This window comes from Protopterus annectens, chromosome 14.part0 (genome assembly GCF_019279795.1).
Source record: "Protopterus annectens isolate FY-2018-M chromosome 14.part0, PAN1.0, whole genome shotgun sequence".
NCBI lineage: Eukaryota > Metazoa > Chordata > Ceratodontiformes > Protopteridae > Protopterus > Protopterus annectens.
In genome coordinates, this window is record NC_056748.1 from 791,070,634 (window position 1) to 791,084,869 (window position 14,236).

Consider the following 14,236-nt stretch of genomic DNA (forward strand, 5'->3'; position numbering starts at 1 on the left):
ACAGCCTTAACTGTGTAGCTCTAAAATATATCTTCAAATAAGACCGTTGCAAATCTCCTTGTTCTGTTGGGAGGATCGATGTTTACCACTTGACTCTTGTCCTAGTCCCCTCTCAAATAAAATCCTTTGACTCTATTAACTACTATGCACAACTTCTCCTCTAGTTGATAAAAATATGCCTGACGTGTATAAAATTAAGGGACTAAAAGCATTTTTACTGCATGTAGCTTGCTATCCATACCCATAGGCAAGAGCTTCCAGTTTCTCTCAGTTTTTGTATTAACTTTTTAATCTATTCCCACATATCTTTACCTGCTATAACTGAATCCTTTTTAATCCATACTTATAAATACTTGACTGCTGGACCTATTTATTTGTGGGTACACAGTTTTCAGCTATAGCCTTTGTTTTACCTTCATTTATTTTACATCCCGAAAAAAGCTGGAACGGTCTCAAAATATTCCACCACACTGAGATGTCCTTTTCTGGTTCCATCAAATACAAAAGAATGTTATCTGCAAATAAAGCCAACTTTTCTTGAACACCACACCAATTACATTCTTGAACTTCTGAGCCCCTTATTTTCTTTGCCGGTGGTTCTAGACATAATCCAAACAACAAAGGTGAAAGATCGCACCCCTGCCTAGCTCCTCTTTTCAGACACAACTTATCAGAGAGGAACCCTCCCACTTTGATTTTTGCCTCTGATCCCTTACACATCCTTTAAATTAACCTTATTATTGTATCAGGAAATACAAATGCTTCCATTGCCCTATTCATAAAATCCCAGTTTACTCAGTCAAAAGCTTTCTCTGGATCAAAATCCACCAATAACAGTGGCATTTTTTATATTCTGCTTCCCTCTGGATAATCAAATGTTTGCCTCTTCTCCACAAAACCACACTGGTCCATATCTATCAATTTTGGCATCACCTTTGCCATTCTTAGTCATTACAGAGAAACACTTTATAATCATGATTTAGAATTAAAACAGGGCTATATGGTGCTGGATCAGATGGGTCTTTACCATCTTTAGGTATTACAGCCATCACAGCTTTCTTTCCAAGATATTGGTGCCTCCCCCCATTTTAAAAGATTGTCAAAACTTTCCAGATCTTTATTACTTTCTTCCCTCCTAATTTCTAACCTTCCACTGGAATACCACATATTCCTGGAAATTTTCCTATAGATTGGATAAACATCACCATTTTTATCCCATCTCCTCCTACCTTGTTAGTTACTGAACCTCATCCACCGCTAACCCTGGCATATTTAAGTCTTTCATATGTACATGTGTGCTTTTTCTTGATTTCCCCACTTTTCTGCTTTATACAAACTTTCATAAAATTCCAGAAATATATATGATACGTGTAAAGGATCTGCAGTTATAATACTTAGCAGTCTTCTTTCTCCTGTAAAGTCAGTGCATTGCTGCGCTGTCTTAATCATCAATTCTCTGGTTATTTCTCTTGTTAAAGGATCCCTAAGTTTGGCAATAACCTTTTCTACCTTCTGTTGCCCAAGTTGTTGTGCTAGAGGTTTTTGTGCTATGGAGATGTTATAATCAACAGTTGCTTAACAGCAATATTTCTAAACTTATGCATATTACCAGGTACTCCCATACTTTTTCTTTAGCACTCTGCAATTGCACCTCCTCTTCTTCTGAGAGATTCCCATTATTGTGTAATACTTTACCCTTTGTCATCCCCTCTAAATAATTCTTATTACTTCTTAACTGCATCTTTTTCTTTTACTTCTACACTATTTTTACACTCCACTTTCAATTTATCCCACTCACTAGCTATAACGTTTGGACTACTTTCCATCTTCCCTAATAACTCTTGCTCAATTTCCATTACCCATTCCTTAATTTCTCTCTTTTTAACAGGTAGGCGGGGAAGCCAGAGCCTCATCTTTATTTCATTACCAAGCATTTTTATCTTAGTAATGACTGGCATATGATCTGAAATAGTTATTGGATGCATATCAAAGTTCTCAATTAAATGGGCATGTTCCTCTGAAATACAATTTCTATCAAGTCTAGCCCAGTTATTGTACCAAGGAAATGTATGAAAATTCAGAGTTCCTGATACTGAATTCATGTCTTTCATAACAAATACTTTAATACATTTCTTCAGAATCTTACTTCTAGTTATATTTTCCCTTTTAGCACCCCCCCCCCCGATACACCCTCACCGATGCAAATCAAATTCCAGTCCCCGTCTATAAGTAATATTCCCTGCTGAAGGCTGATTAGTTCTCCCAAAAATGTTTTAAGCTCCAAAATAGCAGTTACATGCCAGTGTGATCTTCATCCCTTGCCAGTAACCACTCACTACTACAAATCTGCCATTATCTTTTTCCCTCTTCTATCACCATTGGAGATCCTATAGCAATTGATATCAGCACACCTCTTTTCCTTTGTCCTTGAAATTCTGTAGAATATCCATCCTGAAATTCTTTCTTTATCAAATTCATATGCTCAGTTATTTTCAAATGTGTCTCCTAAAGCACTGCTATTTGCACTCTGCATTTCTTAATATAATTAAGTATTCTTTCCTATTTGGCTATACCTGTGAGACCACTTACAGTCCATAATAATATGGAAACTGTCACCATTATGGTAAGAAGTCATTATTCCCACCTATTATATATGTCAGCTTTTTTAAATGTCTAATTCCAGCTTTTGTGATGCATGCACCCAATAATTTTTGGCACGTTAATCCTTTATATAGTTTTTTCTTATCAAGAATGGAACCAATGTCACATTTTACAAGACTGCTTGTTTTAATACAACAACAAAAAAAAAACACATCCAGAACAGCCTCATAACATATTAACTTAATACAAACACATAACTAAGTACATCTTCACATAACAGGAACATTTTGCCAAATAGACAGCTGTTAACACAGGCACTAGTTGACCTGAAATTGAGATTATCCATGCTAAAATGCATGTAATTGTCTGTACTTCTAGTTACACTAATTGATGTATGTTCTTTTTATCTTTATTCCCCCTTCCCCCAGATGTGAAAACCACTTACATACTTTCAGAAATCATTAACTTTTAGCCACGAAAACAAAACAGTGTTCTTGTATTTTATTGCCCTCATATTATAAGTTTGTTGGTGGCAATATCTACAGTTACAGCAGTTTTTGGGTCACCATCATTTGAGAATCATACCACACGAATGGGATTTAGTTGTAAATGCTAAAAATAACAATATAAAGGGTAAAATGAGGTTAACAATAGGGATGTTTTATTCATACTGGATGGATGGCTATGTGCACCTTCTAGATGAGTACAGTGTTAAGTGTCACAGTATGACTAGAATAAAGTTTATAACAAAAGAATTGCAGAACACCCTCAAAAAACTATCCTTTCAGGATACCACAGACATTTTATAAGGTCATATATGGAAAAGGAAAGGAGGTTAAGAGGTTGGACATGTACTCTTACAAATGCCAGCTATGACCATATGGTCTGGGAGTGTCCTAAAGTAAAACCAATTTGGCAGAGCATATTCCACTGTAAAAGATATACAACCAGATTTCTGATACCTTCTCCGAATGAGTTCTGAATCCTAGGAATACATCTGGGTAATACTCATGTTCTTAAAACTGTCTACTGGTGCATCAGAGGGGTGGTTGCCACTGTGCTGTTACCTTTTCAGAACGGAAATTTCTTCCTAGCAACTAGCATTCCCAGTTAACAGCTTTACAGTTACAGATGAAGAATGTGGTTAAAAATCGCAGCTAGACGAAGTTGTGGCTAGAATACTTACCATTTTTTTTATATTGCTTAGACTTGCACTTATAAGTCAATAGCGTATTAGAGATACTGCTTTGCATTGCATAACCATATTTCTTCCAGCTTGAGCTTAAACTTGGTTAGCTGTTACTATTGAACTTTTTCCAGTTTACAATGATTTGTTCTATTTATAGTAAGTAATTGTGACATCAGATTGAATTGATTGTTTTACATGTTTTATCAGCTGTTACAATTTTTGATCATGTACATTATTTGAGCTTTTCATCAAGCAATAAAGATGGTGGAGTAAAGTACAGTTGTGTACACTTACCATAAATGTAGATGTTCCAGTGTATTCACTGTTGCAGTCATCACATTTGGGGTTATCTGCTTTCAGTAGCCCTCAGTCGGCCTGGTCCGGTGTCTGTTGCTGTCCCATCTTCCATGACATCAGGTAGCCAGGGGTATAAAGCATGCAGCCGATGCCATTACATCAGTTTTTCTTGCCATAGATGTCAGGTGCCCCCATAATGGGAAGCAATCATATATATAAGGTTACACCTCCAACAAAAAGCAAATACACCAGAAAACGTTAAACATAGCAAGCAAGAAAAGAGGTATAGCCAACAGAAGTCAGGCGGGTTGGAGGGAGGGTAACTAGGACTGCAACAGTGAATACACTCGAACATCTACATTTATGGTAAGTGTACACAACTGTACTAAGTTCTTCATGTTTCACTGTTGCAGTCATCACATTTGGGTAGATTCCCAAAGCTAAGGATGGGAGGAGGAAATTAGATAGAATTAGGATCAGCTATAAGGCCCTGTAAGACTGCAGTGGAAAAGCCAGCCCTGGATTTAGAGAAAATTGGCAAATGGTAATGCTTGGTGAAGGTATGTACAGAATTCCAGGTAACAGCTTCTAGGATGTCCCTGGCAGGGACACCTCTGAGAAAGGCTGTAGAGGTAGATGCAGCTCTGGTAGAATGTGGTCTAATCCCCTGTGGGAAGGCTTTCCATGGTGCTTATAGCAGAAATGAATGCAATGGCCTATCCACTTAGAAATGGCTTGCTTTGAAATGGCCTTCCTCTCTGCCCCTGTAGCAAATGCAGCCAGCAGTTGTTCAGTTTTCCTGAGAGGTTTAGTCCTGTCCAAATAAAATCTAAGTTGTCTGTGCACATCTAAGGAGTTCAGAATTCTCTCCCCTTTGTTCTGTGGATTAGAAAAGAAGGTTGGCAAATGAATGGACTGATTAAGGGCCACACTGAATACCACCTTGGGCATGAAGGAGGGACTGGTCCTGAGGGACACCCTGTTCGCATGAAAAATGATGAAAGGCTCCACCGCCATGTTGTTGTTGTTGTTTATCTTTCGGCTTTTCCCGGTTAGGGGTCGCCACAGCAGAACTCCGGTCCGCTAATGATTGGCAGTTGTTTTTTTTTTATGGTGTCGAGTTGTCAGCCCGACGCCCAACCTTCAACTAAGGCACGCCCATTCAACGCATGTCTTTCAAACGCCCACTCGCCCGCGGGGAGGACATGCAGACTCCACACAGATGGCACTCCCAACCCAAGCCGAGAATCAAATGGGAGAACCTTTTGCTGTGAGGCAACAACGCTACCACTGCACCACCATGGAAGTACACCATTAGGGCCTGTAAGTCAGACACCCTTCTAGTTGAAGTGATGGCTACAAGGAAGGCTGTTTTCCAAGAAAGGAATTTCAACTCTGCATTTGCAGCTGGCTCAAAAGGAGGCAGAGTGACTTTTTCCAATACAAAGTTAAGGTCCCAGGCTGGGGTAGGAGCTCTCCTGGGTGTTCCTAAATTTTTGGCCCCTCTGAGGAAGTGTTTCAGCAGTGGATGAGAGAAGGGGGGTGGTTCTGTGCTGTAATGAGCTGAAATGGCTGAGGCATGAATTTTGATGTAGGAAAAGGATAGGCCCTTGTGCAGCATGTCAGTTAAGTATTGAAGAATCTGAGGTAAAATGGGTGCTGCTGTGTCCCATCCCCTGAGTATGGTTCCAGGAACAGAATCTTTTCCATTTTTCACCATAGGATTTTCTAGTACAAGACCTCCTTGCCTCCAAAATGACATCCAACACTTGCTTACTGAGGGATGGTAACAGAGAAATCAGGTAATTAGTCAGGCTGCCAGGTTCAGGATTTGAAGCTGTGGGTGCAAAATCTGGCCCTCCTGCTGTGACAGCAGGACAGGGGTCTGAGGCAGATGCCATGGAGCTAGCAGTGACACACTGCACAAAAGGGGTTACCAGTGTTGCCGTGACCAGTCTGGTGCAATCAGTATCGTCCTTGGTTTGTCCTGTTTGATCTTTAGTAGTACCTTGGAAAGAAGAGGCAGAGGGGGAAAGGCATAAACTGATAGGTATTTCCTGGTGAAGGACAGGGCATCCACTTTCCAAGCTTGTTTTTGAGGAGTCCTTCTGCAGAATTTTTTCAAATGGTAGTTCAGGGGGGAGGCATACAGGTCTATATCTGGGCACCCCCATTTGTTTCTCAACATGTTGAATATCTCTGGTTCCAGTTTCCACTCATGTGGGTCCATGAGATTTCTGCTTACATCGTCTGCCAGTGAGTTTAGATTTCCTGGCATGAAATGAACCTGTAGGTGCACTTGGTAGCTCAAGGCTGTGTTCCACAGAGCCATGGCTAGTGTGCAGAGAGGATATGAGTGGGTTCCCCTCTGCTTGTTTATGTACCACATAACAGTGGTGTTGTCGGTCTTTACCGTTAATTTCCTGGAAGGTTGTGGTCCTTGAAGGCTGGCAGAGCATTCTGTACAGCTAACATTTCTTTCTGATTGATGTGCAGGTGCATTTGACTTGGGTTCCATTTGCCCTGAATGCACTTCCCTGCCAAGTGAGCCCCCCATGCAAAGTCTGACGTGTCTGTTGTTAGGGTTTGGGCGGCAGGAGGTAGAGTGAATGGCAATCCCTTGTTTTGGTAACAGGCGTCTGCCCACCAAAGGAACTCTATTCTGTAAACAAGGAATGATAGGAAGCATTGCTTCTAGATCCTGAGAATGCTGACACCATAGGCTTTTTAGATACCACTGTAGTTTCCTCATATGCAGTCTTGCATATGGAATTAGTAGAATGTAGGAGGCCATGAACCCCAGGGCTTGCAGTATTTTCCTTGCAGATAGCTGGGACTTTGTGGCCAACAGTTTGAAGTAGGCTGTCAAATGAACTTGTTTTTCTGGCGTGAGAAAAGCCATCTGGGAAGTTGTGTTTAAGCTTGCTCCCAGGAATACAATTTGCTGGCAGGGTACAAGATGTGATTTTTTTTGGTTTATAGTGTACCCCAGGGAAGTTAGCTATTTCTGTACAAACGCCAGATGATTCAACAGTATGTTCTGATTTTCTGCCTGAATTAGACAATCGTCCAGGTATGGATATATTTGGATATTTCTTTGCCTGCAAAATGCAATGACTGGAGCTAGGCACTTTGTGAATACCCTGGGTGCAGTAGATAAGCCAAAGGGCAGTGCAGAGAACTGATATTGCATGTATCCTGCTTTGAAGCGTAGGTATCTTCTACAGGATTCCCTTATTGGGATGTGCAGGTAAGCTTCCTTTACATCCAGTGTTGCCAACCAGGCATCTTTGCCTAGCATAGGAAGCAGTTCGTGAAGAGTTAACATCTTGAATTTTGGAATCACCAAAAATGTGTTTAGGATAGAGAGGTCCAGTATAGGACGCCAGGAGTTGTCTTTTCTGGATACCAGGAAAGGTCTTTAGTAGAAACCTTGTCCCCATTCCTCTTCTGGAACTGGTTGAATAGTCCTTATGCTTAAGAGAGCAAGAATTTGCTTCCTCCGCACACTGATTTGGGGGTAGGTCTGGCCAACTGTTTGGGGTGGTAAGGAGTGAAAGTGGAATCTGTATCCTTGGTAAACTATATTTATTTGTCCTGGGTAATGAGTTCCCAATTTTTTGCTTGCCAGACAATCTTTCTCCCTAAGGGAGCGGTCAGTTGTGCAGGGCTTGGAAGATTTAAAGTTAAGTCATTGAAACAGTTTACCATAGGGGGGAGTCTTACCACTCCCTGCTTTGGAAGTGGGGGCCCCCCACTGCTTAGCCTTGTGAGCACCTTGGGACTGAAGCCTGGGTGTTCTGCTGGTTCTGGGTTTGGACTGACAAGGTCTAGAAGAGGCAGGAAAGGACCAATTTTTAGAGGGCCAATGCCTATTAAATCTGGGAGGCTGTACTTGCAGGAAATCTTTAACAATTTGCATAGATTTAGCTTTTTCCTCCATCTTTTTAAGTACTTCTTCTGCTTTGTTGCCAAACAGGAGGTCTTGGTTTAAGGGAGCATCCAGCAAGTTAGCTTTAACATGATCTGGCAAAGATTGCTCCTTAAGCCAAGCATGCAAGTACAGACCCAGTGACAGCAGCCCTGCAAGATGCCTCTAGTGAATCAAAACCACATTGCAAAGTATGTTTTCCAACTTGTTCAGCAGAATGCATTAAATCCTGTAAATCTTTATTTTCAGCACAGTCAGGATTCAACATCAATTTCTGTTTCAGCAATCCAGTAACATGCTGCTGATACTTCAACGTATGAAACTGGCAGTTTAAGGCCCTAATGGCCAAGGTTGCAGAAGTATGCATCTTCTTACCCCATCTATCCAGTGCCCTGGAATCTCTATCAGAGGGGGTAGGATTTTTGGCAGTAGTAGCCTTAATGCACTTGGGTCCCTGTGAAATGGTCTCAGGATCAGCAGTAGGATTTATAAAAAGGAACTTGTGTGAATCAGGAACCCTGTAATATCCATCAGGTTTTCTGGGAGCAGAAGGTAAAGAATCAGGGGCCAAGCTAGAGTCCGAAAAGGCATCATCAACACTGTCCAGTACAGGGGGGGATAGCTAAAGGCCTATGTTGGGACAGGAGTAAGAAATCCCCAAGCCTCTTTTTAGAGTCAGAGTAATCCTGGCTTTCCCAACAAAAATGCTCCCTAAGAGTATGCAAGGTTTCACCAAAAGCAGAGGGAATAGAGTCCTCTGCATCAAAATCCTCATAGGTAGATAAGTGTAAATCCTGGTCATCAGAGGAAACAGAAATTTCAGAATCCTGATTAGAAGAATCATAAGCAAACTCAGTCCTAGGTCTTTCAGAGGGGGAAGGTTGGCTTTCCCTGATCAAAGTAATACGGTCTTCAGCCATTCTTATCATTTGTTTTTTAGGCATAGAGGCCTGACCATGTGGTCTGGGCATTGGTTTTCTAGGCATGGATCGAGTTTTAGGCCTTGAAGAAGAAGATGGTGTCGGTTTGATATCAAGTCAGTAGGTCTGAATACACCCTCAGAAGCTGGTGCCTGCACAGCGGCTCAGGATCCATCCAAGGTAGAGACATCCGCAGGTCCCACAGTTGAAGCATCTCGCGGCATACCAGACTCTGAATGGGTCTCAGTAGAGGCCTACGAATTGCGCCTCACTGAGTACCGACGAATGGCCAACTAGCTTAGGAGAAGTGTCGTCGGCAGCTTTAGACCTATGCGGTCTTTCCCTGTCTTTATCTTTGCATTTTTTTTTTCGGGATGTCGGTAGTTGGGTGGCTTACCGAAGCCATATCTGGATAACTGAACCAAGGACCAAAATATTTAGAAGCATAAATATACAGACGACGAACAGTTTGTTGTTTAAATAAGGCACAAAACCAACAGCGAGATACGTCGTGGTCAGGGCCTAGGCAAGGAATGCAGTACGAATGAAAATCTTTATGAGGTATTTGCTTTCCACAAGAAATACAATTATTGACTTTTACTGATATCAGTTTACAGCAAGAAAAAGTTCCCTCAATGGGGTACTTAGCTTAGTTGAAGACTTTGGTTCTGAAACTCGAAAACAAAAATTGCAGAAGTCGGCCGACTGGCACTTGCGAACTGCTTCTGCTTCAGGCACCGCACAGCAAGAAAGACTGATGTAATGGCGTCGGCTGACTGCTTTATACCCCTGTCTACCTGACGTCATGGAAGATGGGACAACAACTGACGCAGGACCCAAGACTTTGTTAATCAGGCCGACTGAGGGCTACTGTAAGCAGAAAACCCCAAATGTGATGACTGCAACAGTGAAACACGAAGAACATCAGAATGAGGGCCTTAAAACATACAAAAGCTGTGAGAGTCAGTCCTTTTGGTTTCCAAGAAAGTGATTACTAAAAGATGGAACAGTGATAAAGTACCTCAATTTAAAAAGAAAATGAATTTATGAATAACATCAGACACCTTAAACTAAGTGAAGAGGAAAGAGACTTAAGTAAAATGTGTGCAACAAATGAAAACAGTAGAATTTAGTTACGTAAAGATAACTGAACACTAGGACTTGATCTAGGGTGAATAATGTATAAGAACTTACTTTAGGGGCAACTACTTAAGAACAGGAAATTTCGTGCACCTATGATGGATGATCAATTCAGAGAGCAGTCAGTAGTCTAGTTTTAGTAAAAGTCATATAACTGTAAACAAGAGGAAGACAATTTCTATGTAAACTATGTGTATTTTGGTTAGACCTGTACCAGATAGTAATGATTTTACCAAAAAAATTTGTTTTGTTCACAAAGCACGTGAAATGTACTGTATGTTATGATACATAACATTTGAGTATGTAGCGAAGTGTTCAATTTAAAACAAATGTCCACATTTTCACCCAGCTCAGAAGCACACTGTTAAAGAAAAACAAGAGAAAAACAAAATAAACAATAAAAATTATAAATGAAGAAAAATTACATAGAGGTAAAAAAATTCAGATAACAGTTGTCTGATAACGTCACATATGCTGTAATTCAGACATAGCTTTTAACAAGCCTCTACTGCACTGGCATTGCAGCCTTGAACTAAAGTTATAAAAAAAATGCTACAATAACACAATAAATAAATCTAAATAAGTTTGAATTAGATCTCACAAATTGCCTGGATACTCGCACTTGAACTGATACAAAAGACTAATAAGAATAAACACTACCAGAGCTCTGTGGATGGCAGACTGTGGGATGGGGGTGTTTGGGACAGCACATCACAGTTATCTTGCTAAGCTCTACTGTTTATCCTAACACAGACAAAGCAAAAGTAGCTTTCTATGACCCAAAGACTACAGCTTTCTACTTAGCACAGACATTAACTCGCTCATTTCCTGCGCATACACACAGCTAACAAAGCTTTTTACTGACAGAAATACAACATAATTATATCTCACTACTACTAGACATCTCTTTCAGGTATTTTAAAAATATTGTTTACACGCATCTCACTGTGAATAATCTCTATCGCACAGCTGAAAGTTAGGGTTGTCAATTTAATTGCACTCTGCATTTCCTACTACATTATGGTTCTGCCTGTACTTGGTAATGAAATTATTTTAAATTAACAGCTGCTTTGCAGCCCAATGAATGTGATACTAAATAAATAAGTTACACATAACACTATCCAGTTAAGAGAGAGTTTGTAAGTCAATTTTCTTAATAATGCAATACTTTAATAACAATCTACTTTTACAGAGAGAATGGTATGAAGACTAGCATTACTTACCACTGCGAAGTGAAGGTACCATAGAATACACTGGTTTGCCAACTCCCCCTGTCTAACACAAAAGTGCTTGTCAAGATGTCAAAGTAAAATACAAATTCTGGGATAGAACAAATAATTCGGGCTTTCAAAAATGATGTCCACTTTTTTTGGAGGATTCTCTGACCACCTACATCTCCCTAGAAAAGAAAAGAAATTCTGACTATTACACAAATGGATTGTTTACTTGTTTTCTACCATTACACTTAACGCTCCTTCTTTCACTGCTTTTACTCAGATAGCTACTGTATGAATAACGAGGGGTCTTGACACTGTTTATAAAATAAATTAATATGAAAGATATGCAGTCTGGAGGTTGCCTCTTCAGAAAGCAAAAGGGTAACCAATCAGATGACAAAGGAGGATAAAGAAGGCAAGTAAGTGAATGATCAATATTTTTCAAAAATGGCAATTTTCCATGATCCCCTCTTGAATATATACAGACAAATAACAGAAGGCTGCAGGAAATAAAAGGTGTTTTAACCAGGCATTCAGAGGAAACAGACATGAAAACTGCTGAAAATTAGATGAAAGAAAAATGATGGCACACAAATTATGAAAAATAAAAATATATAAAATTTTTATTGAGTTTCTCTAAAAAAGTGAAAAATAAGGAAGAAGAGTGAAAACTCTGCGAAAGAAATGCAGACAAGCTGATTTCAGAAGTATTCGAGGTTGGTTTTACTGATTTTGTTACTGATGCTGCAGAAGTAGTAGCAGGAATCAGCAAAACCAACCTCGAATGCTCTTCTGAGATCACCTTTGACTGTGTTTTTTTTGCAAAGTTTTCACTCTTCTTCCTTTTCACTTCTTGCGACTTAATAAAAAGCATTCTTTATTAAAAAAAATGTTTTACATTTTTTTTACTTTTTAGTTGTTTAATAAAATATAACAGTAATTCTGTAATTATTTATACAGAATTACTTTTGCATTTTACTTAAAAACTAAAAAGTAAAATAGTGGTTGAGGAATGTAGGTTTTAAGTAAAACACTACAGTAATTCTGCACTTGTGTAGATTTATCAAGATTTACTAGAATCCTTGATGCAGCTTCATTGTCTTGCCTAGTCACCACTTTGAGCTGTCCAGGGTGCTGAAGTGCTGTGCACTGCAAATGATGATTGGTTCCCAGTGGATGCAGGCAAGAACTGATTGACCAAGGAACGTGATAGAACCATAGAAAGGCAGAGCCACAAAGCCAATTTCAATAAAAAAAATATTCTAAATTCTAAAAATAATAACAATAAAATAAACAAAAAAGCCAATATCAGTAAAAAGCATAATAATAATAATAATATGCCACAGAAACTGGATGAATTCGGCGATAGGTCACACAGACCCAACTTGAGGTACAGCAGTGCCAAAATAAACTGAAAGGAAGGACTGCAAACAATTTATGAGAAAATACGTCAGCACATGGACTGGATTTTTTATTGATGACATTAAAATAGAGAAGGGCTCACATAAATAGTCCCAGTGTAAGACTGCTAAATCAGCCAAGACCTATACTGATTAAACTGCAGACATATTCAGCTAAAGTACAAAATTATTTCTATTTTGTGGAAGAAGAGAAAGTACAGTTGTGTACACTTACCATAAATGTAGATGTTCGAGTGTACTCACTGTTGCAGTCATTACATTTGGGTAATCTGCTGGCAGGTTGCCCTTAGTCGGCCTGATTTCCAAAGTCTTGGGTCCTGCGTCGGTTGCTGTCTTCTCTTCCATGATGTCCAGTCATCAGGGGTATAAAACATGCAGCAGACGCCATTTTCTTTAGTTTTTCTTGCCCCCGACATCAGGTGCCCCCAAAAAGGTAGCAAAATTATATATATATATATATATATATATATATATATATATATATATGGTTCTACCTGACATAATCGAAACCCCAGAACACAGACAACGAAATTACCAACACCACATAACCGACAGTGCAAAAACACGAAACCTCACATGCCCGACAACGAAATAACCGACGGTACACAAACACGAAACCTCATACACTGCACACACCACAATAACAACAATCAACAAACAAAACACATCCCCTGTCCAAAAACCACACACACAACACAAGCACACCAAAATCCCTACAAACCCACACTAAACCACACATACACAACTATCTACAACCCTAACCCAAACCCTAACCCTAAGGTCCGTCACTATCGCATACTCAGCTAACCCGCGCCTTAACCCTAACTCACTTAATTTGCCCCTAACCCAAAGACTATCACTACCACGCACTTACCTAACCCAGTCCCTAACCCTAACTCACTTAACCCACCCCTAACCCAAACACTATCACTACCACACACTTACCTAACCCGCGCCCTAAGCCTAACTCACTTAACCCGCCCCTAACCCAAAGACTAACACTACCGCACACTTACCTAACCCAGTCCCTAACCCTAACTCACTTAACCCACCCCTATCCCCACAGACCGTCAATATCCACACTTACCTTACTCGCATCCTAACGTCCGTCACTACCGCATACTTACACAGCCTTTTCCCATGTCGGCATCCTCGGCGTCGGTGTTTTCATCCATCACGTCGGTCTTCTGCTTGTCGATCTTCTGGAGCTCGCGATTTGCTTGTCGGTGTTTTCCGCTGTCGATGATATCAGGTAGACCCATATATATATATATATATATATATATATATATATATATATATATATATATATACATATATAAATAAATCTACATGCATCAATATAAACTTTACCTTCATCTACAAGCAAATACACCACATAGGTTGTAAAAGCTAGAGAAGGAAAGATAAACTTCAGAATGACAGGGGGATGGCGTGAGGGTAACCTGGACTGCAACAGTGAATAAACGCGAACATCTACATTTATGGTAAGTGTACACAACTGTACTATGTTCTTGGTG

The 14,236-nt window shown here is 39.9% G+C and overlaps 1 protein-coding gene across 2 annotated transcripts in view; it reads right to left on the minus strand.

Annotated features, from left to right (window-relative positions):
* Nucleotides 1–14,236, minus strand: part of SEMA4G (semaphorin 4G) — a 1,755,375-nt gene that overhangs the window by 491,440 nt on the left and 1,249,699 nt on the right. For both annotated transcript variants that reach the window (XM_044056541.1, XR_006362793.1), the window contains exon 9: nucleotides 11,302–11,477. In XM_044056541.1, the coding sequence (XP_043912476.1) occupies nucleotides 11,302–11,477 (176 nt within the window). The remainder of the gene's footprint in view (nucleotides 1–11,301; nucleotides 11,478–14,236) is intronic.